Below are 25,496 nucleotides of genomic sequence, written 5' to 3' on the forward strand. Positions count from 1 at the left end.
AAAGCTACAGTCCTTTTTTTTTTTTTATCATCTCAACCTCTAAATTCTGTTTAATCAAGAGGGGGAGATGTAGATTTGGGGGGAGGAGGATTACAGGAGGATTTAGTTTAAGCCTTGAAAGAACTGAGAATGGATTGTACAAAAGCGGATGCAGCTCAATATTAGCAGTGTGTTCAAATGTTTCCTGCGCTTGGTGTGTATTACCAATAAGTTAGTCACTTTGATGTTGAACTGAACATACCTGGGGAAAAAAACAAAAGGGAGGCGTGTGAGGTCAAACCTCACAGCATGAGCTGATGATGTTACACCTCAGGCTCAGTGATCATGGCTGAAGTCATTACAATAATTATCTAGCTCATCCTGCAGCAGCTCAGCCACTATTAGTTGGATAAAGCCAGAGAGAAAACTTAACATTCCTGTTTATTATTGTTGCAAATGAACTGTGGTGACGAATTTTAATAGAAACACTGCAGGTTAAGATGCTAATGAATAAAAAAACAAAAAAACACAACTGCTTTATGACTTAAATTGTGAACATCCTCACTTTGATCTCAGCTTCACTAATGAGCCAAATTTATATTCGTTTATGATGCGTTTTAAAAACGTCTCAATGAATTACACGACACCCATAACCGCACCAGCAGTAATTTGTAGGTTTTTTTTCTCTCTCTCTCTCTCTCTATCGTGTTGTTTGATTAAATGTTCTGTACTAACTTCTTTATAGTATAATACTTTCATGTCAACTCAATTTTACTCTCAGCACATTAATTATTTAGACTTTAAGTGGAACTGTTATGTACTTGTGAGTAGCGATACTTTATATTGGTCTTGTCTGTCGTGCAGTTATAATTTGTGTCTAGTGCAATGTTAAAAAAAAAAATACTGTAGTAATTCTTGTTCCTCAAAAAGTGCAATTTTCTCCTCCCTCTCAGTTTCGCCGTTGTCTTGGAAGCAAACTGTATTTTTTATTATTGCTGATCTGCAATAAAACGGCCTACATTCTACCCTGGTGAGACTGCTTTATTTTTGCTGAGCTTGGAAGTATTACTGAATATTTTTCATGGTAAAGGTTTACCAGGGGGTGGCAATAAAAGTCAAAGCATAGCTTTTATTGCAGCCCAACACACATCCCATAGAGATACATGCACTAGCACATTTTTTTTCTGACTGCAGCAAATACTGGAGAGGCTACACTGGCTTTGAGCCCAGAAGTAGCCTGTTGTGAAGATTAAGGCGGATGGAATCTCATAGCCAGATAATGGTATTACAATAATAAAACCCCATTCACACTGCATTTACTCAGGAAAGAAGAACATTACATTGGCCTCAGTACACTGGCATTAAATATCAGTTTATTCAGCCCTCGCTTTTTATCTGCAGCTCCATTAAAAAACACATTCGAGGAAACGTATAGATAGTAAAATATTTTAATTAAATATACAGGAGGTCATATACAAAATGTCTTTATTTTTTTGTCTCGCTCGCCAGCTGGGTGATTGGTAAACAGATGGCTACTGTATCAAAAACACTTTCAGGATGCACATTAATGGAAACAACGTGGAAAAAAAAAAAAGTGAAACGACAACAAATTAAAAAAAAAAGAGTATCCTAATTCTTAAATTGTAGTGTTTGTTTAAATCTAACATGATCGTGGTGACCTTGAAACAGAGCAAACAAGGACACAGCTAGATTGTGTAACCGACTTTTATACTGTTTTTTTTTTAATACTATTTACAGATTATAACAGTTTATATGATAACAACCACGCGGTACTATCTACAGTGCTATTTACACAGGAAATAAGACAAGAGAGAAGTGGGGGGTGGGGGGAGGTTGTCGTGAATTGATCCCGTATGAATGTTCTGTACAGGAGCCAGCACTAATGCCAGTTTTACCTACACACAGCAATGTACAGTACTTAATCAGAAATGAATGTCTTTATCTAAGTATTCAGTAAAACTTTACACATTTAGACATTTACAGCTTTTTTTCTTCTTCGTCTTCTACTTCTTCTTTTGAAACACCAGACATGTTCACTGTGTATTTCGACTATCCTGGATTGCAATTATAGTGGTTGTAAAAAAGAAAAAGCCAGAGCAGGTGTCGTCTCGCTACCTCGGGCTATGGAGCATGGTAAGCATACTTTATGGAGTCTGGTACCTTTTCATCACTGCTAGAAAACACATACAGCAGCAGCACACATGCCCTGCGGATGCCAGACGCTGACCTGTGTCAATATCAACTATCTGTAAATCTTTTTTGAGGTTCCTCTATAAACCGACTGCTCGACACAGTTAAGCTGAGTAAAAGTACGTTATTTTAAGCACAAACGCTTTACATTTTGTGCCTAATACCAATCAAGTCTGGTGTCAATAGTGTGCCATGTATGTTGTTGTTTTTTTTCTGTATTTGTATGAATGTCTGTGTGCTGCGTTTCAGACAAGAAGTGACAGTAATATTAATATTCCTACCCTGCTACAGAAGATAAACCTTAACAACTGTAGTGCTAACTCTAATCCAAGACCGCGAAAGGCACAGATATTTGCAAAGCAATAATATCCTAAGTGACAACATTCCTGTTAAATCATACAGTGAGTCTTTTTTTTTTCAGCGTATTGTAATTAAAGAGCTTGTTCACCAAAATAAAAAATAAAAAATAAAAAAAAGATTTCAAGTCAAGAATAAAAAATAAAAAAAATGAAATGAAATGCTGATTTCTTGTGGTGAGCACTCCACAGCAGACGTTGCTGTTTCATGACGCTGGTCCTACAGACACAAAAAACAAGCTGCTACAGTCTACTCATCACAAGGATAAGAAGGATGAGGGGGGGTTTGGGGTCAAATTACTTTCAATTTAGAAGTGGTGATTTGTCAACAGATCCAACGTGACGACTGCTTTTTGCCGCATCTGAACTGAAAACGCACAACAAATAACCTGAAGTGAGTAAAAAGTGAGTCTACAGTACATCTGTCATACACACAGCACCTCTGAATGTTACGATGAGACTATTTCGTGTGACGCAGTGAGTGTTTGTGTCTGTTTCCAAGGAGTCCTGCTTGAACATGGAGACACACGTTGAACAGACACATCACCACAACCTGCTGCCTAAGAGTGTAATTAATAATAATAATAATAACAATAATAATAATAATAATAATAACGCGCTAAACAACTGCTGAGCATCGTTTGCCACGGTGAACGCACCTCTTACTTAATATAAAGAATTGCATTTACGTTGTTACTTGTTGTAGTGTTTTGAAGCAACAAAGTTTAGCCCTCAGACGCAGTAAACAAATGGCTTTTCTCTGTTGCCCTCCCACCTTTTTCACACATCCAGAGCAACAACCTGACTCATGGTGACTGAGAGCGACAAACTGATTCGTGACTGAGCACATACACATACATGAGCATTGTGCAAATAAGGATACAACGACAAACATTAAAAACAACAACAAAAACAACAAAAAAAAAGATACAGTAAGTGGTGATAAAAAATAAAGAACAGTGCAAAGTATATAAACAAATGCATACACAAATAAAAAAAGAAAAATGGAATTTTCAGTCTGCCCGACTGACGAGTTTATCAGTTTGTAATCAGCCAAAGTTTAATAATCAGTGTTTTCCTTCGACTGAGCCACAATCCCCGAGCAAAAGAGAGACAGAGAGACAGAGACAAGCTGAAAAAGTTTTCTGCGGATGTGGAGAGAGAGAGAGAGAGAGAGAGAGAGAGAGAAAGAGGGAGAGAGGGGGAGGGGGGAGGGAGGAGGAGGAACAAACCGGCCCCTCCCCCCTCGCGCTCCCTCACAGTCTGGTGCTGGGGTGTACCGAGGACAGCTGCGGCGGCGGCAGCGTGGAGAGCGGGTACAGGTGGTGCAGCAGGTCGCCGTACAGCGCCGCGCCGCCCGGGTGGCGGTAGAAGTGGTGCGGGCTCGGGCCGGACGCCGCCAGCAGCTGCCGGTGGAGCATCATGGGGTGGAAGGCCAGCGACGGCATGAGGGGCGAGACCGCCGACTGGCTCTTCAGGTACTGCAGCCCCGGGTGCTGCTGCAGCCCGTCGGGGCCGCCGGCCGTCACCAGGCTGCCGGGCGGGAACATGCCGGTGTAGAGGTGCGGCGGCGGCGGGGGGAAGGCGGTGGTCGGGTGGCCCTCGGGGAGGTGGTTGTTGAGGTGAACGGCGTGGGCGGGCTCGGCCGGTTTCAGCTCCTCCGGGTCGCTGCGCCGGATGGAGCCGGCCGGGTGGATGGGCGTCACCACGCGGACTTTCCTCTCGGGCGCGTCCTCGCCGTCGGGCTCCGCCAGGCTGCGCTTGCTGGGCCGGATGGGGATGGTGAGGGGCGAGTCGCTCGAGGGTTTGGGGCTGGGGAACGACTGCGACGAGTCCACCGAGCTCTGTTTGGGAGGAGAGATGGTCATGGGAGGAACTCTGCACGCCTTCGGGTGGGAATCCAAACCCTGGTGCATGATGGGATACGGGAGGCTGCAGAAGGGCGGCTTGGAGAAGGACGACACCCTCTGAGAGAGCGGTTTAGAAATAGTGAAGTCTCTGGGCTCGTCATCGGCCTCTCTGCTCTCAGTCCTGTCACTGTAGTGAGATCTGTACGCCAAGCCCTCTGGCTCCAGACCGCCGCCGCTGCAGACGAAGGCCTGGCCGCCCTCGCGCTCCCGGCTGCCGTAGTGCTCCCGCCGCTCTCCGTTGGGAAAGCCGACCATGCGCTCCTGGCTCAGGCAGCTCTCCGTTTGCCGGTACAGACTGTGGAGGTGCGGCGAGGAGTAGCAGTCGCCCGGGTAGCTCCGGGGTTGCGCCGCCGCCGGGCCTTGGAGGAGCTTCTCCCCGCTCTTCTCCACGCCGTCCGGGCCGTGGCTCCGGGGGAGATATGGCTGCCACGGCGGGTTGACTTGAGGCTGAAGGTGATGGCTCGACCGGCCGCTGTAAGACTCGGGAAGCTCCCCGCTCCTCTCCGTGGCGGCCTGTTGGTGAGGCTTGCTGCTCTGGGCGTGCTGGATGACCGACGGTCTGAAAATGGGCGCTACCTCCTGGATGCTTTCCGACACGCCGCCGTGCCTCTGCGCTCCCACCTCCTCCTCACCCTTCCTCTTCTCCTTCTCCCTCTCGGACACTGATATGACAGGGAGCGAGGAGGAGGCGGCTGTGGAAAGCGGCGGCGGCGGCGGCGGCTGAAGGGCGGGAGAGGTGAAGGAGAAAGGGTTGGACTCACACACCTGCGAGAGGAACTTCTTTTTGGCGAGTGGCGACATGACGCCCTGACTGGTTTTGCAGTAGGCGGCCGTCTGTGTGGGGGCTTGCGAAGACTCTTTCTTAACCAGCCCATAGTCTTCTTTCTCGGGGAAGGAGTCAACGCTCAAGTCTATACACTGTCTGTCCGCCTGCTTACACATCGGCAACACCTTCCCCACTCGGCCGCCGTGACTCTCTATGGAGTCTTTGACCCTGGACGAGGACTCGGGCAGAGCCACGTGTCCGGCGGGTTTGCTCTGATCCCAGCGGTGAGGCAGGTACGGGCTTTTAGGAATGAAATGCCCTTCGTTTGTTTGCTGTTCACAGGTCAGTTTGGCTTGGAGGGCCTCACTGATTTGCCTCCACTCGGGCTGCGGGCCGAGTGGCCCCGTGTGGACCGCCGCTCTGCAGTCCGGCTCTTTGGGGCCCAGCGAAGACGACGGTGGCGGCTCCACCGCCAAGGTCTCCTCTTTCTTCAGGGTGACGTGTAGCTCCTCCTCCTCGATGATGATGGGCTCGTCTTTCAAAGATACCACCTCCTGTTTTACAGCTGTGGACAGTTCATGAGTCTCCTCGATCCCCTTTGATTCCTGCATGTAGAAAAAAAAAAAGTCATTAGCTGGGTTTCCATTACAGGTTTTCGCAACATAAAAGCGATATTTCAGAAATTTCGAAAAAGCACAATTGCTATTCGCAAGTGTTTCCATTGAAAGGTGTTTTGCGAATGAGCTGTAACTCTCGCAAAGTCTAGTCTCGCAATATCCCATAATTCTCTTAAATTCTCATCCCGCGAGATTTCACTTTGAGGAATATGGACGTAAGCGTCTTGCCTTTCCATGGTGTTGGGACAGCGATCTCGGCTGCCGCTACAGCTGTTGCTGTTATTGTTTTTAACAGAAGACAAAGGGTTAAAGCAGAAGTAAGCGGAATGTTTGTGTATAAGTCTTAAATAGTTATATCTTCCGACAGCAATCACTTATATAGTAGCCTCGTAAACCAGCCGCTCCCGGAAATGCAATTCATTTCATTTCTGAGGGAGAGTCTGGCCTCATCCCCGTTGTAAGCGTTTGGCCTGAAACCCTCAGAAGGCCGAGCCAATCAGCGTCACCCGCTGTGATTGACACAGCACGTTGGCCAATCAGGGACCGACTGGTGCAAAGCCCCGTCACTACACCAACTTGCTGATTGGCTGAATGGGGTTATCTGTCAACGCTACTACTCCTGCCCAGCTCCCGCCCACCCCAAACGCTTACAGGGGGAATGAGGCCAGACTCTCCCGAGAAATGAAATGAAATGCATTTCCGCGAGAGGCTGGTTTACGAGGCTACTTACATAGAGTGTTAGGTCTGAAACACGGGTCTGTCAGTCACTCTGCTCTGCTGTAAGCCGAGGAGAAAACTTTCCTTGTATCCTACAACCTTTATCCAATGAGGAGAGAGAACGGCATAAAGGGGCGGTCCTCTCTGTGTGTGCAGCCAAGGGATGCGCGTGAATGTGGTGACGTAGGGACGAGGGCGGGGACTCCTAACTCCATCGGCTGACAGGAAGTTAGCCAAAACGACCGGATCGCTTACTTCTGCTTTAAGTTCAATGAGCTGTGTGATGTTCTCGAACCGAAATAAGTGTTTCCATAACACTTTCGCGATACACTGACTCTTATATTGATACGTCTCAAAAACCACCAAATGTTTTAGCGATATGAGAGGTTTTTCGAAATGTAGGCGTTTCCATTACCAGTTTTTAATTGTGATATTTAGGTTTTGCCCATTTCTAGGCGTAATGGAAACGCACCTATTGTCAACTTATTATTTCAGAGACAATGGGAATTCGAGACGATGAGGAAGCACAATACAAAAGTGAATTTAGAGCATAATTGAATCCTGATGAGGCAGCAGTTGGGAGCCGTCTGCAACTGACCTGTGATTGTTCTTGGCCTTTCACCACCTCCCCTCTGTCCTTTTTGCTCCCCAGCTTGGGACTGTTGTTGTTGTTGGGGGCTTTCAATTTCTTGGCCCCAGCTCCTTTGGCTTTGGGCCCTGAGGCCTTCTCTTGGACGCCGTCCTGCTTCCTGGGTTTGGCCAAGGGGAGGGGTTTGTCCTGCTCACCTTTAATGTGCCTCTCGTACGGGAGGAGGAGCCTATGGAGGGGAGGGGGGACAAGAATGCAGACACAGGAATGCAGATGAGTCTACGGTTGGATCGTGTTATGTCACGTCACGCTTTACAGAGGAACAAGCGTTTATGTTTTCTTTTTTTTTCTTTTTTGCTTCATCACGCACACAAATATGTGGAGCAGGAGACATATTTTTGAAGAGAACCACCTTGCTGCTTTGTCAGAGCCCCCCACACCAGAAAGAAGTGAACATTACAGCAGGCTACAATAAACCACTCAAGTATTTTGCTTGTTAATACCAAAAACAGAAGGAGCTGCAGCTTTGCCACAGGCATGCAGTGTATCAAATACACTGCTTTAAACCCTCCTTGTTTAAATACCTGGCAAGCACTAACAATCCTATTGTAATTAAACTAGGTTAGGGGAAATCCAGGTTCAGATGGCTGCCAGGGAATGTGTGTGTGCGTATATGTGTGTGTGTGTGTGTGTAAGAGAGAGAGAGAGAGAGAGAGAGAGGGAATGTGAAAAACCAGTTATCTCCTGCTGAGACAGATCACATTAGGTATTAGTTTAACCTTGAGAGAGAAGAATGTGTGTCTGTGTGTGTCTGTGTGTGTGTGGGTGTATAAAACTAATATATCTGGGAGTAAAAAGGAGTAAAAATGTCTGAAGAAAGTGAAATCAAACTGTTTAAAGGAACCTCACTGCTCATGACATTTAATTTCATACACTAATCTGAATAATCGCAGAGATAAAAATGTTTCAGATGGTAACAGTAACAGCTTAAGTTTGTACAGTTTGACATGATTAAAAGCAGAATAGCTGCACATGCCTCAGCTTAATTAAGTCCATACTAGGTGACAGAGGGAGAAAAAAATCCGTTCAACTATTTTTGACTGCTGTTATTTCTCTCCTGAAAATTTCCCAAGTCAATTTTCCGAATCTGATGTCATAACTAATGGGAACATTAAGATCTGGATAACATAACAATACCCATGTGTAAAATAATGACACGAAGAAACCAGCGAGGGAAACTTTTAGACTTTTATTGCTCAGAAAAGAAAATGGAAATTGGCATTAGACCAGAAATAAGAAACGTTGTGGAAGAGGAAACCAAGACAACTGAAAAACTACAACACTCTGACTTCAATAAGCTCCTCTGAAAATCTATCCAGCTCCACTGTCAGGTTTTTTACAATAACAATCCATAAAAGCCAGACAGAAACATGACTTTCTCAGTCATGAGAAAAAAATAAGGTCTCCTCGTGAAACGACAAGAGACGATTGCACTATTCCTTTTAAGGGACATGGCGGTAAAACAAACAATGAATCAAGAGCTGTTTCGCCTCCTCTTCAAAAGGAAGAAAAAAAAGCCTCAGAGAGTTCAAGAGGCTCTGTGGGATTTTTTTGTTATTTTTCCTCTGAACAAAAGTGCTGGCAGGGAAAGCGGTGAAACTACATTTCATACAGCTGGTCTGGCACCAGGCCCCAGGCCAAGAAAGGAAATGTACTATTAAATGTGACTTATTGGAAAGACGGAGAGCAAAGGGGTTGTGAAAGAGAAGAGGGGAGGGAAAGAGAGCAAAAGGAAAAAGAAACAGAGGGAGAGATGGAGCGAAAGAGGGGATAATGACATGTTAATGAAGAGAAGCAATGATTCTGAATGAGGGGATGAGGAATCCTAGAAAACGGAGACAAAAAACATGAAGTCTGTTAAACTTTAAAACAGCAGCCGTGGTATTTATTACAAATGGGGAAGTGGTTCTCAGGCTTTTCTAAATTTAGGACCTCGGAATAATTAGGAATTACAGCAGAGAAGAGAGGCAGAGAGGCAGAATAACTGTTTCAATGTTGTTAAAAAAAAGAAAAGGAAGAAGAAGGAGAAGGTGGATTTGATTTCATCTGGCTAATAAATGTGTATTCAACATGTAAATGTGCAAATGTCCAGCTGTACTAACATGGTGATCAAAGCACAGGGGGGGTTTGAAAAAGTGGCACATTAATGCAGTTATACCAGGGACTGAGCACTATCACAGTGATCTGTGGGAAAGCGATGGCTGCCTCGGCCAGGGTCAACTTTATGGAATGTCAATATGGGGTGGGGGTGGGACGGGGGAGAGTCACAGGCCCGGGATAATGTAAGAGCTGAGCCCGGGAAATTACTGGAGCCTTAAATAGTTCCAAATGCAAAGAGCTAAGATGCTGCGTTAGTAGGGAAACTACAAAAAAAAGAAATCCATTCTCAGGAAGTTCCCGACATTGTCACAATTACTTGCTTTGTTATTCTTAATGAATACAAGATGACTTACGAAAACTGCAGCCCGTTAAATGGAATGATTAATTCTCTCTTCACCACACACCTTCTTTCTTTTTTTTTTCTTTTACAGTTTTATGTAAATCTACGCAGATGGCTGAATAAGCAGCAAGACAGTTTAGGTTCAGGCTCACAGGGCTGTCATTCATTCATCCATATTTAACTCTCTGGTTATAAAAAAAAAAAAAAAAAACTTAGTCATGATCATGTAATATAGCACTCATAATACAATACCACTTATATAAGTAGCAATTTCCTCAAAGGAAGGAGTTGAGCTTGGCAGACACTGCATTAGTTGAAGGGAAGCCAGCTGTAGTTAATGATCTGAGCCACTAGGGGGCGTGTGCTGCACTGAGAGATTACAGGGAAAAAAAAAATTCATTAACCCATAAGAACCCAGACCCATTTATCCTTGAAGGAAAATTAAGTGGGGTGAAACACAGACCAAGTGGAATGCATGGAACACATTTTTGAAGTTTTTTTTAAAATAGCGCCACCTATTGTCAGAGATCTGGAATGTTACATATATGTCACATCGGGCGTTTTTGGTAACTTAAATTGTCACTTGAAAATAAATGGGCTTGACATTTTCTTTTGCTCTGTAACACAAATTTGACCTTTTATTTGCATTTCCATAACATATATCAAAATTACAAATTTGCTGGTTACTATTAACACCTTTTTAAGACAAGTTTCACAACAAAAAAGGGCAAACACTATAGAAATGCGAATATTGCCTCATATTGAAGGCTTTAACCAGTTACTGAAGCCTTAAAAGCTGTGCAACCACAATTTTCTTTCCAACTACAAATACCTTGGCATCTGGATGGACAGTTGTCTTAATTTTAAGCACCATATCACCACCCTCATTGCTAAACTAAGAACGATACTTGGCTTTCTATACAGAAATAAGCACCGTTTCCCTACTCACCACAGGAAAAAAATTGGAGACACTATTTTTTCTCTGTTTTAGACTATGGAGATGACATCTATGGAAGAGCTGCTAGTTCCACTTTGATTCCACAGGATGCTGTTTACTACTCAGCCTTACATTTCATTTCCAATGATTCATATAATACTCATCACGGCACTCTTTATCAAAATGTCGGCTGGTCATTTCTGACAGTAAGGGGAAAACAGCATTGGTTTTTATCCATTTTTAAAGCCATGTCACAGTTATTGTCTCCTTATTTATCATCTCTGTTAACTATGAAATCACAAAACATTGGTACCAACTCACAGAACTGATTGTTGGGTCATATTCCATTCGTCAGAACTGAGCTGGTAAAACGTCCCTCTGTCACAATGCACCACATGGGACCCTCTCTCCCATCAGTACAGCAGTCCAGAACCCTTGTCTCAAACCTGGTTCATGACTGTTTGACTGAGTTAACTTTTCTTATTTGTTTCCTAATATTTTCTTATGTAAGCTTTCATTCTTCTTTGCTGTATTTGTTGTTCTGTATACAACATCTATTACGCGTCTGATGATCGTCAGTACATCCTGAACACTGTATCCTATTTTGTTACAAAAAATACAGCAAAAAAGCATAATTACATTAATATGGGACCAGCATGGGATACTAAAATCTTGTTAATTTACTGAGAAGAGTGTCTCTGCTAAATCTGTGGTTCAATTTCTGGACTGATATATCATTTTATTAAATATTGATTGAATTTGACATTATTTTTATGTTAACATTTTTAAATTATGTTTTAAATTGAACAACATAGAGTATATTAATTCAAAATATCTGAATCACCTAATTTAATTGAGCAGTTCTTTCCCATTTTTCTCATTGTGACATAGACGTCACATGGTATTTTTCCTGACTTTTTTAAGGCCTTAGCCCGATGTGACGTATATGTCACAGCAATATTTTCTTAAGTTGTTTTATATGAGTTTCTTCAAAAAATGAGGTCAGAACAGGTTAAATACAACAAGGGACATGTTATAAAAGGATTTGCATTGTGAAATGGGTGGTGGCTTATTTTATTGACAGAAAGCAAGCTTTTTAAAAGTAGCTGCCTCTGTGAAATGTGCCAACTCTGCTGGCCACCATCTTGGAAATGTTGTCATGGATAGAGAGATTCACAGAGAGTCATGTGACTGCACCAGGATGTTGAGTAGATGTCACTTAGGGACTTCATCAGTTAAAAGTTCAACATCAATATGTGTAAGGGGCTTTCCAGGGCACTTGAAGGCGGTGTGACACCCGTGTCACCGTGGGTCCTTATGGGTTAAGGCAGGAGAGGCAACATTTTTATGAGGTCAATAAATACTTAACTTCCTCTCATGCCAATTTATCACCCGGCTTTTGTTTAAGCAGCCGTTTTCCATGTTGATAACAAGCAACTAAAATATGCAGTGAGGAGATTAAAGGTTGAATAAGGAGAGATAGAAGAGGCCTGGTGTAATTGAGCTTAAGAAATGATGGTTGATACATGTAACATGTGTTTTATCTGATATCTGACTGATACCGGTGTAATTCATCAAACCACAAATGTCAGCTGAGCATGTCTTTGCCTTTGAAATAACAGATTGCACACAAAGCACTTCTACTACCTCCCCTCCTCCCCAAAAAAAGACAACTTGGCAAAAACAAGGTGACTTTACCAGCAATGTGCTGCTCTCATCTGAGTTTTGTGTTACAGGAACAAGCAGAGTGCTCAAATCCAAGAAATGCCTAAGTCACCAAATAAGTGGAAAAAGCCTGCAGGCTGTTCCATTTCAACAATTTCCCTCCCGTCCGTGCTGAAATTAATTTTAGCTGGTGTTGTGTTAAGATCACAAGAGCTGCTTCATGTGTAAAAAAAAAAAAAAAAAAGGAAAAAGAAACTATTTAAAGAGCTGGTGGACAAGCCCCGGGGGCTGTAGAAAGATTTGGAAGAAAGAAAATGACTTTTACAAGCCTGTGAGGAAAAGGGAATACAATAAAAAAAGATAAAATCAAATCTTTATCACATCTAAGTGTAATGATTAAGCATCATCAGCACAATGAGAAAACAATAACTGCTGCAGAGAGAGAGAGGGAGAAATGTTGGAGGAAAAGAGAGGAGACAAGATGCCAGCAGAGGGATAAATAGACATTGTAGCCGGTCCCTCTGCTTTGGATTCATGCCTCAAAGCCCCTCTTTTGTCTAGAAGCCAAACCACTTGAGGTGACCCCCATTCATGCAGTTAAAACAGGAGTGCAGCGCAGGAATGTATGAAAAACTTAAGTCCTTTGTCAAGTCTGAAAATACCAGATTTAAAATGACCTCTACTGTTCCCCCAGGGTTTGCTCTCATTAGCTGCCGCTGCTGCAGCCTGTGGTAAATGTTCGCCATAGCAGGTGTGAGCCAAGAGCGCTAACTGTTTAAAACAAACGTGTATTATTCCTCACAAAGGGAACTCTCACGTCTCTCAGTCACTCAAGTATTAATACTCAAATATATATGGCACATGTTCCCCTCTTTGCTGCCTTGAAGTGGACTGAAAATCTCTGCGAGAATGTGATTAATTTAATTTGCTACTACACTGAACTAGTTATTAATCTCAGTAGACTTGAATAGATCCTCGTACAGTTGATTGCCTGTCACACGTCGGTGCTGTAATTTGTGATTTTTCATTGCCACCGAGGAGAGAAAACCTTGGACCTTGTGATTAAAAGCCACGCATTAACCCAATATTGTGATTTGTTAGATTGCTGCAAAGAGAAAGAGAGAGAGAAAGAGAGAAAAAAAAGAAGAGAGATTTTCCTAAGTGAATGCTCAATGAAGCATTTTGTCTTGGGGAAGCCATCTAGCTCTCAGAGGTTAAAATAGCTGCCTGCTATTTTAGTGTAAAGAACATGCAGCTCTTTGGCTGCACTCCCACTGAAGCTGAGGTCCAGATTCAGTAGAGGAGTCACGGATATACAAAGAATTTGGCTGCGCCTTTGATGCGGACAACATGTTGAGACATTGTTTATAGTGTTAAGGAATGCTGACAGAAATTATACAATCATGGTCTAAATACCACAACTTCTCTCTGCTTCATTTCTTCCTCTCCACTTTGTCTTTATAGTTTGAATTATTTCTCACTTGTTTATTAAAGCCTGTCACTGTTTTTGTAATTTCTCTGTCTCCCCTGCCTCTTTGGGGACAAAAAAAAAAAAAAAACAGAGGGGGGAGGGGGGGATGGAGGTGATACTCCCCCCACGCCACTCCTCTCCTCCCCTCCTCCCCCCCTCCCCTTCCCGCCACCTCCTATTGCAATCCAGTGATACCCTCTGCTTTAGAACAAGGGAGCAGAATAATTGAAATCTGTGTTTGAGCCACAGTATTAGACGAGACAAGCTAAAAAACGTAATGCGCTTACATTTCACATATCTGCAATACAGCAAGGACAATGCAGAGAGATGCTGACAAGTGCAAAATACTGAGCATCCAGCAGAATAAAATTAAAAAAACAAAAAAAACAAAACACAACAACAATCTCTCGTGCCTTCTCTCCTCCAAACTCGATCCTATTATAATTCTCAGTGTGAGGACAGGCTCAAGGTTTCCTAATAATTATGGGCAACAAATGTATTTTTATATATCTGGAGAGCAGCTTTAGTGAATGCATCGATACCAGGAGGAATGAATAAAGGCTGAATCAATAAAACATCTAGTCGACTAAAATTGGAACAGGCGTGCATCTGTCTTAAAAGAAACACGTACGTACGTATCTGCATGATCTGAGCCAAGGAATATTTCACAGGCCTTTCGACTCTGTGTACAGTACATCTGGCAAACATCTAATACTTTTTAAGATGAAATGATTTAATCTCAAAAAAAAAAGAGAAAAACCTCATCTGCGCTCTCTCCGCTATTGCCCAAAACCTCAGAGTTTTTAAATAGCAAATTATTCTAAATTGCTTCTCTGTTGCCATGGATACCACCCCCCCACCCCCACCCCCCCACACACATCCAAACCCGCCCCCCCTTCCCCAATACCAATCCCGTTGTGCAATTACATTAGAGTGCCAAGGCATGGTGAGGTATTAAAAATCTGTAAGAGGCAAAAATGAACAGAGATTGTGAAATGTGATGTTTCTGTAACAAGAGATCACGTAGGAAACCAGGAAGATTAAATATGTAGGAGCTGTTAAAAGGCGCTGACCTGTATAATGAAAGAAACAGCATGAAGTGCAAAGAAGGGAGAGAGAGAGAGAGAGAGAGAGAGAGAGAGAGGGGAGAGCACAGAGAAAATGGCACAGCACAGAAGCAAAAGGCAGTCTATTTCAAGGTTATTGATGCCATCTTTTTCATGACCTCATTTTTAATTCAGAGCGCTGGGCCCTGACAGCTAATCTCGGGAAACCGTTTAAATAAATATCATTAAAGCTTCCCCATAGCTGCGGCGGTGGGCAGACCTTGGCTTGGACATTTCTACATTGATTTTTTTTTTTCTTTTTTTTTTTCCTCTTGCACACTAATGAACGAGCACTCTGTGACTAAAAAACAGTAACGTTGAAAATGACAATTAGCTCAGGTTATCTCCCGTTCAATTCCCAGCTATGGTAACTCCATTACTACCAGTGATTACCGCCTTCTCCTGGACAGCATAAATATAATAATTATGCTGCTGGCTCCATCTTTCACAATAACATCTCCTAGGAAACCATTTCATATGATTTCACCATTAGGGCTGTAAAGGGATAATGTGTATAATTTAAAAAACGAGAGCTGAATGCTTGTGGATATTCACAGTCTTTAACCCAAATAACACCAAGGCAGCCAAGAATATCCACTTAATTTAAAGCAATTATATCCTGAAATATTGTTTCCTTCCTTTTCCTTACCAGCCTGGAGACTTTCTTTTTTTTTTTTTATTATTTCCTGCTCTACTCTACTTTGACCCGCTGAGACAAATCAGAAGTGATCCTTCTGAGAGAGGAGCAAAACATAAGTGCTGTTCCAGTTTGTACACTGTACATACTTCCCCGTGAATTATATTTCTGTAGCACATTGACTAATGATTAAAGGTGGAAACAAAGACGCCTCTGGGGAACAAACACACACTTCAGCGAGCCCACAAACAGCCTCATTCATCATGCGGAGAGAATGGCCATGTTTGCTGAGTTAATACAATGAAGCTAATTGCCCTCCAAGCAGCCCAAACACCGAGGCTCAGCTAAAATTATTCCCCTGAATGGAAACTTGCTCAGCTTCAGCTGATCTCTCTCACTCTCTCTCTCTCTCACACACACACTTAGACACACATGCCCCATCACCCAGCCCCTCCCTCCCTCTCCCTCTCCTCTCCCTCTTACACCTTCCCCTCCTCTGTCAGCCTGATATTCACTGCAGTGTGTGGATATTATTGCTTTGTATTGATTCAGCATTATTTTCAGCTGCTTCTCGGTGGCTGGAGAGGGAAAGGCCAGCGCAGCAGCAGTCACAGCTCAGCGCTTCCCACACGGCTCCGTCCCACCCCGTCTGCTCCGACTGCCACCGCACTTACACCTTATACACTCATGAACAATACAGCTTTTTTTTCTTTTAGATCTCATCTGGCTTCAAAGTAACTTCAAGGCCCGAGAGCGATCGCAAAACTGGGATCAAAGACACATTCGATGCAATGAAACGGTATGCATCACCTCTAACGCCAGGTGTTGAAAGTCATACCGTGTCTATTATTAGTATAACTACAGGAACAGCGATGTGCAGCGCCTCCTCCCTTAAAAAAGTGTGTCCCTGTTTGAGGTGGTGTGAGGGGAGAACTGGGCATGTAGAGCCACATTATCAGCTTGTGCACAAACACAACACAACACAACAGTTCACTCTCACACCTATGGTTTCACAAATTTCCTGGAAAAGCCGCTCTGTCCGCCGCCGCCTATGCTTGCAAATTCGCTTACAGCATGCAATCTCGACACAATATGAACCTGCCAGGCTCCCTCATATGGTACTGCTGGCATATTGCTGTATTACTGACAGGTGTGAGTGTGTGTATGTGTGTGTTTAAGTATGTGTGTGTGTGCCTGGGCTGTGCTGATGCATGAACCCTGCAGCAGCCGGAGAGATGTGGAGAGGGTCACCGGCCTGGAGGAATGACCTGCTTCATGAGCGACTGGTTATCTCTTGTTGGGGAGATCGTATTTGGCATTTGTTTAACCTTGGGAAAGTGTGTGTGTGTGTGTATGTTTTGTGCGTGCATACGTGCGTGAGTAGTGTGTATGCAAGCAGCAGCGCTGCATAATACCCCCACAGCTCCCTCAGGATCATATCCATATGCTTTCTTTGGTTTGGTAATACCATCTGAGCGATTATAATGTGAAGGTTCAAAATGCTGCAGTATCTGACTGAATGATTAGATGAATACATTAAAGTGTTGTTTGCGTTCTGTCTTGCTGCTTTGTGTGCTTGCTGTGCATATATGTATGATGGGAAGGGCGGTTAGAGTATATGTATGTGTGTGTGTCCATGTGGGTCAGTTAATAATTCAAAAACTTTACTGTCATTTTGAGCCTTTAAATCCTCTTCAGCCGAGCTCGGGTGGGGTTTACAGCCTAATTGGTTCCATAGTGCCATGCAACTAATCAATTAATCCTAAGAAAATAACTGAATCTTACCTCAGCATGAATTGATTTATGTCCGTGAGGAATGCATTTCTTAATGCTATTAGTGCTGCTTGGAGGAGACAGTGATTTGCCAACTATCCCAAGCACTAGTCTTCATGTATGAGGAAGTGCACTGCCTTCCTCTGAATAAGATCAATATTTGTCTTGCAGTGTCCAACGTTGTGAAATCATATTTGTTGCAGCTGTGAGGGGGTTTTTACTTCACTCACTCCGGGGGCCGGGCGATGCAAACCGTTCCACATGTGCATGCATAACAATGGAGTGTCATATATAAGCGGGCGAGCGATGATAACTCACCGCTCGTAGTGTCTTCGTGTACACGTGGCGGCGCTTGTGCTGCTCGGGTTCCCGCCCAATTCGTCATATACGTGCTTCCACTGTCTGCGCACCGTGATCTGGAGGGATGGAGAAGACGGAGAGTAATAAGACAAAGAAAGAGAGAGAAAGAGAGAGAGAGAGAGGATGACAATAGGACGAATGCAAAGCGAGGAAAATTGGAAAAATATGAGAGGAAGAAGGACTTAAGAAATAAAAAAAAATAATAAAAAAAACAAAGAGAAAAACATAAGTGGTTGACATCATTTTGAGGTCTTGGGGAGTTACTGAGTCATGATGTTCCAGTTATTGAATCCTCAACACTCAATTCTCTAACATAATAAGCTCTGTTAACATCATGCAGTCAGTTGTTCCTGCTATAACCCCTTATCCCATAACAGATGACGGGCTACAACACAAAACACAAAACTCTGGGCCGCCTCAAAGCTAACAAAGCCTCAACATGAAACGTGAGATAATCAGCTGCAGATATGAGGGTTTAAAGAGGATATGAGCCCCAATTATATGAGCTGTATCCTGTTTATGGCCCGGGCCTGGCTGTCTGTTTGGATGATATTATACCAACCGGCTAATGAAGAAACAGGCATGAGCAACGAGCACTTGACGACTTAACATCAAACGTCGTCGACTTCACTTTGGAAACAAGACGCACATGAAAAACGAGGGAATAAACGGCGTGGTGTAAGTAAGGCTTCCAAGTCAAGTGCCTTTTCTGACTCACGCTGCTTGTGTGTGTAGTTCATGTGCATAAGCATAGGTGTGTGTGTGTAGATATATGTGTGCTGTATACGTGTGTGCATTTGACTTCATCCCCAACATGGGAAAAAATGAGCGATTTGACCAATTTCCTTCTGACCAGTGCAGAGCAGAGGAACATGTGTTTTCCACTCCAGTGGGGGGGTGGGAGGGTTGAAACAATGGCATCATTTTTACTAAATGTGGCTCTGAGCAAGACTTTCTTCTTGGGAAAATAGTGACTGGCCTCAAGGGGCAAAAGGAGGGCAGAGAGAGAACAGAGGGAGAGGAGGGGAGGAGGTAGGTAAGTAGGAAGACGGCGAGCGATAGAGGGCAGACATCAGGAGGGAGGGAGGGAGGGAGGGAGCGGAGAAAAGAACGAAGGGAGGGACCTCGACGGACAGAGAAGGAATATATTGCAACATATGTGAATACTTACCAACTCATATCCTCCGAGTTTCTGAGCAGCTTGAAACATGGTCCAAAGGTTGACTGTGGGAGACAGAAGACAAACAAGGCAGTCAGGAACTCTGGGAAAGGACCTGGGTTGAAACACATGACGTCATACACACACACACACACACACACACACACACACACACACACACACATACACACATACAGTCATTACACCAGAGAGAGGGAGACGAATACAGAGCTGGAGAAGTATTTAGATCCTTGAGTTAAGTAAACGCAACAATACCAAAGTGTAACAATGCTCCATTGACAAGCTGAAGTCATTCATTTAAGCATTTTAGCAGCATAAATGCATCAAGCACAGGACTCCTCATTATGCTGAATGGGCCCCTTTCAGAGTTTCATATTATGTATTACACTATTGGATTATGTAAGCATCTAAACAGTATTTAAATGATGTAACTGCTCATGGCCGCAGCTCGTTTTACAAACTCTGTAAAGTCTTTGTAGCTTAACTGAGCGCCACATTTTTACAAGCTGGTGATATGTTTTGAAAGTGAAAAGTAAATCTGCGGAGATCGCGGTGGTGGTGACTGTAGCTGCGAAATTAGATTAGATCTGATTTTTATTGCCAGTGCATGCGATAAAGTGTCAGTACGAGGAAATCCAGTTTAGAGCATCAGACCAAATACTGTAAACAGACCATAAAGATATAATAGATCTATCTATTATATCTATATGCTTTGTTTACAGTATTTGGCCTGACGCTCTATCTATTCATATCTATTCATCTATCTATCTATCATTCATACTGTACACAAAGACGGATAGATAGATAGATAGATAGATAGATAGATAGATAGATAGATAGATAGATAGATAGATAGATAGATAGATAGATAGATAGATAGATAGATAGATAGATAGATAGATAGATAGATAGATAGATAGATAGATAGATAGATAGATAGATAGATAGATAGATAGATAGATAGGCAAGCTGAAATTAGCTTTTTCCCTCATTTTCTCACAAAGCGGCTGAAGGATGCAAATAAATATTGAGTACTTGTAGAACGGCTCCTATGTGATAAAACACAGCATATGTTTCATGGTGACAAAGAGATTTGTTAACCCTCAGCTGCCGCCTGCAGGTATGAATGAAAACCATTACAGGCATCAAACGCTTGGCAATATGCTCAAACTTCTGTTTGAACTAATGCAAATTCATTTGCATTGATTTTGCCATGCAAATACCCCATGACAGGCCATATCAAAATACAGTACAAGTCTTGTGTAACATTTTTTCCTAAAAATAGCCATGTAAGCTTTACAGAGAGGCTTCAAATGGCTGTCTTTGTTTGAAAGAAAAAAAAATTCCCACAAACAAAGAAGCACAAGTTCATTGCAGGACTTTTTTGTGTGTGCCAATGACATTTGTATTTGCTTTCTGTAACATCATTGTTTAACATTTTTATATGAAGGCCTATAAATAAGAAAAGGAGGCCTCGCCTGGGGAGAAATCCATCAAAATTCAATCTGTGCGTACACAAAGCCTTGCATTTGTCAAAATGACATTTTCCTATCTCCGCATTTGACAGCATTGATTTTTTCCTTCCCTCCTCTCTGCGACCGTTGTCAATGCACGGGTGGAATAACAAAGGGAGCTGGGTAGATTTTCTGTTTGAACTGAGCACTCTGGCGTATTGTGCTTTCTGACTGTAGAAACAGAAAGATGGTCTATTTAACTAGCTTGTTATGCATCAACTGTAATTACCACAATAGTACACGGGACTGGGAGGGAACAGAACAGATAAAGGAAATGAGAGAACATGCCTTTTCTTAGATGTCTTGTCATTAGCAATTTCTTTTCTTAATTCCCCTCCATTTGGCAGGGGCAATTATCACTGAGATAAGGATGACAAAACAGGAACACAATGCAGCCTCAACGACACACCGATGGCATGGCAATTAGACAACAAGGCTGAGAGAGGGAGACAAATTGGAACTGATGTTCACAATCACATGCTGATGTCCAAGAACTGACACACACACACACACACATACAGTACACACACACACACACACACAGGCGGACAGTCACTAGCTAATCTTGCAGATTAAGGACATTCAGATGATCCAATGTAGCCACAACTATTTCTGTTTTTATTGCCCCACAGTTCACTCCATCTCTTATTTCTTTCAACACCCGTCTAACTTCAATGGCAGCAGCTGTAGACTCAATATTAACCAAGTGATAAAAAATAGAAGGACAGCAACTCGCATGAATAAACTGCAGCCACAGTTTTTCCTCTCCGGCTGCACTGTTCCTCAAATGTAACAGCCAACTATTTTCTGTCATTTCCTGTGATTCAGGTGCTAGCGTGCATTCAGCCTCCATGAATGACTTTACTGCAGCAATATGGAGACACATATCTTTTTTTTTTTATTTCTTTGCATAGTTGGCCAAGGACAACTGAATGGAGACATCCTGAGGCTTTTTTTTTTTACGGCAGATAAAGTAGGACTAAAAGGTTTTCACAGCTGAATCAATTAGTCGATGGAAAATAAAAATAATCTGCAGCTATTTTAATAATCAATGAATGAGTATTTCAGTTATTTTTAAAGCAGAAAAAACATCTGGTTCCATCTGCTGAGACATTTGTCATCACTTAAAGGGAAAATAAGTTAATTGAAAAACAAATATCTGATAGATTCATTGTTAGCTGCTGCCCTAAATATTGATAATCAATCATTCATTGTCAAGTTGTGTCTCTTTTCTATGACATTACCTTGAATTGTCTTGTGGTTTTGGACTGTTGGTCAAACGGAGAAATGGGAATATTTCAAAATTGTGAAGAAAATATGTATAAATGATGAAAATCCTCATTAGTTGCAGCAAATGTAGCGACAGCTCCTCAACAAGTTACTTTGAAGTTCATGATGGAAGTCGGTGTAAAACACATGTGATTATTACAAAAACGTGGAGTTAAAGAGGCTGACCGGCCTCAGATCAGCATGTTTAATACATACAACCCCTGAAGTGAAATATAAATTCAACATGAGGGTTGAGGCAGGAAAACAAGTGAGCGCTGTGTCAAAGCAGCAGAATTAAAACGCTTTAAAACCTGTTATGAGCCCGTCCAGGTGAAGGAAGACTTCTCTGCATTTTTATGGCTCTTGTGTCTCAACAGTCGCTGATACAGTCTTTCAAATGAAGCGTACTGGAGATGAGGTGGAATATGCATTAATAGTCCATGTTCAGATTTTTTTTTTTCTTCTCTTCTCAGAGGTGAATCAAATGGATATTTTTAGCAGAGCAGCCAACAAAGCAGGGGTATGTCTGCTAAATCATTCAGCCATCTGTTGCTTTGTTCAATTCCAGAGAACTTCATGAAAAGATTATTACTCAAATGCAACTTAAAGAACATATTTTCAATTTTCCATCAGAGGGAAGTGACTTCTTTGATCTTTTTAATGCATTTGTAGCAGAGTTTAAAGGAAGATTATGAAAAAACGCCACCTGATTACATCTGAGGGGTTTGTTGTATTAATTATAATGTGTTTCTCCTCTTTACATGTGCTGATGTGTGCTCGCTGCCAAGGACGAAGTTTAAACAGCATGATTTCACCATTTAATGAGGGGCCTTGCTTATGATGTGTCTGCTTTTGAGATTCAAAGCATGTACTGTATGTAAAACAGTTGGCGCGTGGACCTCGACTTTATTCTCAGCTCAAACTGAGAAATGCCAACCAAAAGTAAAACATGTTGGGTATGTAATTCTCCCTACATCTCTCTCCACACACATCCCCTCCCCTCCCCTCCTCTTCCCTCCCTCCCTCCTGCTCCCTCCCTCTATCTCCCTCAACCACAATGACCCATTTAAGCTACAACGTGTCGGCAGTCTAGATGACAGGATTGTCAAAATACCACGGTGAGGTTAGCAGAGTCGAGGCGACCACAGCTTACCTTCATGTAATAGTTTAGTGTAATGAGTTTTACTGTGCTATAAACTGTCACTGTTAAATTCAATAGACATCTCTCTCCTTCTCCCGCCCTCTTGTTAATTTGCTGATGTTGTGGTACCGAGTTGAACCGACGTGAACGGCTAAATCTTCCTCGGCGGCTCCTTTTCCTTTTGACATTAATGCAAATGTGATTTTTTTCTCCTTGAGAAAAAGAAGTAAATTTGAAAACCGCAGTTTGAAAAGAGAGCTCACGTTCTCATGTGTCTTTGCCACCAGATCAAACGCAGAAAGAAAAAAAGAAAAAAAAAAGAAAAGCACTTTTTTTTCAGTTTCAAGAGACCAAAGTGTGCCCTTTATGATGTTTACGAGCATGTTTCTCCTCTCTGTCCCGTGTACACCGAGTGCAAGCTAAGCATCCGACCTATATTAGAAATCTTTCATCTCGGGGCAGACGTGTTTCCCATACATGTGATGTTCTTTTAACACAGTTAGAGGACGTTCTTGGCCTTAACAGGAAACCCCTCTGACAAGTATGTGAGAAGATACTCTCTCCTTGTATAAAAGCCAAGCAAAACGCGCTTTGACAGGGAGCCTCCGGAGCATTTTACAAACTGCTAGCGCTAGGCGTGATTTTTTTTTTTTTTTCCTGCACATATTCGACAATTATCCCTTCAGTTTATTACTACTGCAGGTTTCATGTTAAGCAGCGGAGTCATCTGAGGGCAGCCACCCCCGAACTTCTACATCTGAATCTCTATTATTCTGTTAAAGTCAGGAGCAAATCTTCCCCCTGACTTGACTTGAAAGTGTCCACTGCTTTCTGAACACCTCGCCACATGGAGAGAAAGGGAGGGGGCGGGCTCTATAGGTGAGGTGAGGTCAGAGATGCTGAATAATATCCACACAGAGGGTTTTTTCCCTTGAATACTTCACTCATGTCTGACGTACAGTTTCCTTCTGATATCTGAACTCTAATTTGAAACATATACTTCTGTTTCTTATCTCTGAGCACAAGCTCCTCTATGGTTCAGATAATGTGTGTGTGTGTAAAGTTTTTTTTCTTTCTCTTTGCATGGAAATTCTGAATAGTTATTTGTAGGCTGAGTTTAATGCCTGTTCCCACCACAGTTTTTAATCCCTTTGCAGACATAACCTCCCTCACTGGTGTTATTACCACAAATCTCCTAAATAAACCAAGTAAAAGTGTATCCACACAAGCTTTACTATTAGACTCCCGAGTTTAAACTAGACTACGCTATTATTTAAACATGGCCAGTTAGGGAATAAGAGAATAAGTCGTCCTACTCACTCTGTTTGAAGCCGAGGAAGGGAATCCTCTCTATGGGCGTGTCTCTGTCTTTCATGTACTTGTAGAGTGCCACTAAGAAAGCCTGCTCCTCCGCTCGACTCTCCTCTGATGTTTCCTCGTCTTTCTTGTCTTCCTTCTCGTTCCTCTCCTCCTTCTCCTTTTCCCTCTCCTTCCCTCTCTCCTTGTCTTCAGCCGAGGATTTCTTGCTAAGGCCGTTGGCCTTGTGTTTGGCCGCTGGGGTTATTTTTCCGTTGGGTACCGTTTTACAGTTGGGTTTGACCTGCAGAGAGAGATCGTAAAGAGTCAGTGGATGTAATTTTAGATGAAAATTGAACCTTTAACAGAGTGTTATTCAAATGATGTCAGACGGTTTGGATGAAAAGTGTTTGGGCTCGGGCACAAACAAATATTCTTACAGGCCACAGAGGCAGCCCCTCATTGATTATCAATAAAGCAGCTCTTCTTGTCATCAAAGATTAGGAACAGATTAGTTTGACTGCAGCTTTGAGAGAGAATTGCTAATATTGATTTAACTGCTCCAAGGTCATAGGAATAACAGCTGTGGAAGTAGCTTTCAGGGTAGATATTTCCTTCACTTTGAATATTACAGCTGTCGCAGAGGGGCTCGATAAAAAGGAGCACTGAAAAATACACAATCAATGATACAAGTCTCTTAAAATCCCTGCGATTTCTTTGAGAAAGTGCCAACGCAATATAAACCAGCCTTCCATTTTCTCCATCAAGGAACATGATTTCATTAGTGGTGAAGTGATTCTTCTCTGTCTCTTGTTTTTTAGAAAATGCAGTGCAGGGGAAAGAAAAAGAAAAGCGAAAACATCTTGTTCCACTGAGGGACCATGTTGAATGTGTTTAAATATCTATTGTTGTGGTTGGAAGGAGAGAAAAGACACACAGACAAAAGAGAGTGCTGCTGAAAAGCTGTGCTATCATGAGCTGATCTATCAGTGAGCAAATTAGCCAGATGAAAACAAATGATGTTGATTTGGAGACGCAATGATTGGTCGATCAATTGATTGATTTATCATTTTCTAAGCAAAAAAAACAACAAAGAAAACAGATCCAGCTTGTCTTTCGTGAGGATTTGCGGCTTTTCTTAATCTAATATCATAGTAAATTCAATATCCTTTTGATATTTTGGACTGTTGGGAAACTGTAATCTGTCTCTGTGTTCTGCCACTTTAAAAATCAAATGATTAATCAAGGAAATAATTGGCAGATTAATGAATAATGAATATAAATTTCCATCTAAAACACCTTTAAGTGATCTAATACAATAATACAAGGTTCCCCAAGAGGTAATACGTGTTTTTCTCTGTAGTTTCCTCACGAACAAAAGCCTCTCCCAGAGAAAAGCACCACACCTGCTGTGTATGTCAGCTATGTGAACATGTAATGAAACATGGCCTTCACAGTCGCACGCGCTGTGTGAACTATACAGAATGTAACACTGCACTGCT

General features: G+C 42.5%; 1 protein-coding gene across 1 annotated transcript in view; it reads right to left on the reverse strand.

Annotated features, from left to right (window-relative positions):
* Nucleotides 1–3,768: 3,768 nt before the first annotated feature.
* Nucleotides 3,769–25,496, reverse strand: part of arid5b (AT-rich interaction domain 5B) — a 78,139-nt gene continuing 56,411 nt past the window's right edge. Inside the window, exons 6-10 of the mRNA XM_085799623.1 lie at nt 24,019–24,298; nt 18,766–18,818; nt 17,553–17,650; nt 7,155–7,374; nt 3,769–5,827 (exon numbers count right to left, since the gene is read on the reverse strand). Coding sequence (XP_085655749.1) covers nt 3,803–5,827; nt 7,155–7,374; nt 17,553–17,650; nt 18,766–18,818; nt 24,019–24,298 — 2,676 coding nt within the window. The 3' untranslated portion in view covers nt 3,769–3,802. The remainder of the gene's footprint in view (nt 5,828–7,154; nt 7,375–17,552; nt 17,651–18,765; nt 18,819–24,018; nt 24,299–25,496) is intronic.

This window comes from Trachurus japonicus, chromosome 15 (genome assembly GCF_045865225.1).
Source record: "Trachurus japonicus isolate A0001 chromosome 15, Traja_1.0".
Taxonomy (NCBI): domain Eukaryota; kingdom Metazoa; phylum Chordata; class Actinopteri; order Carangiformes; family Carangidae; genus Trachurus; species Trachurus japonicus.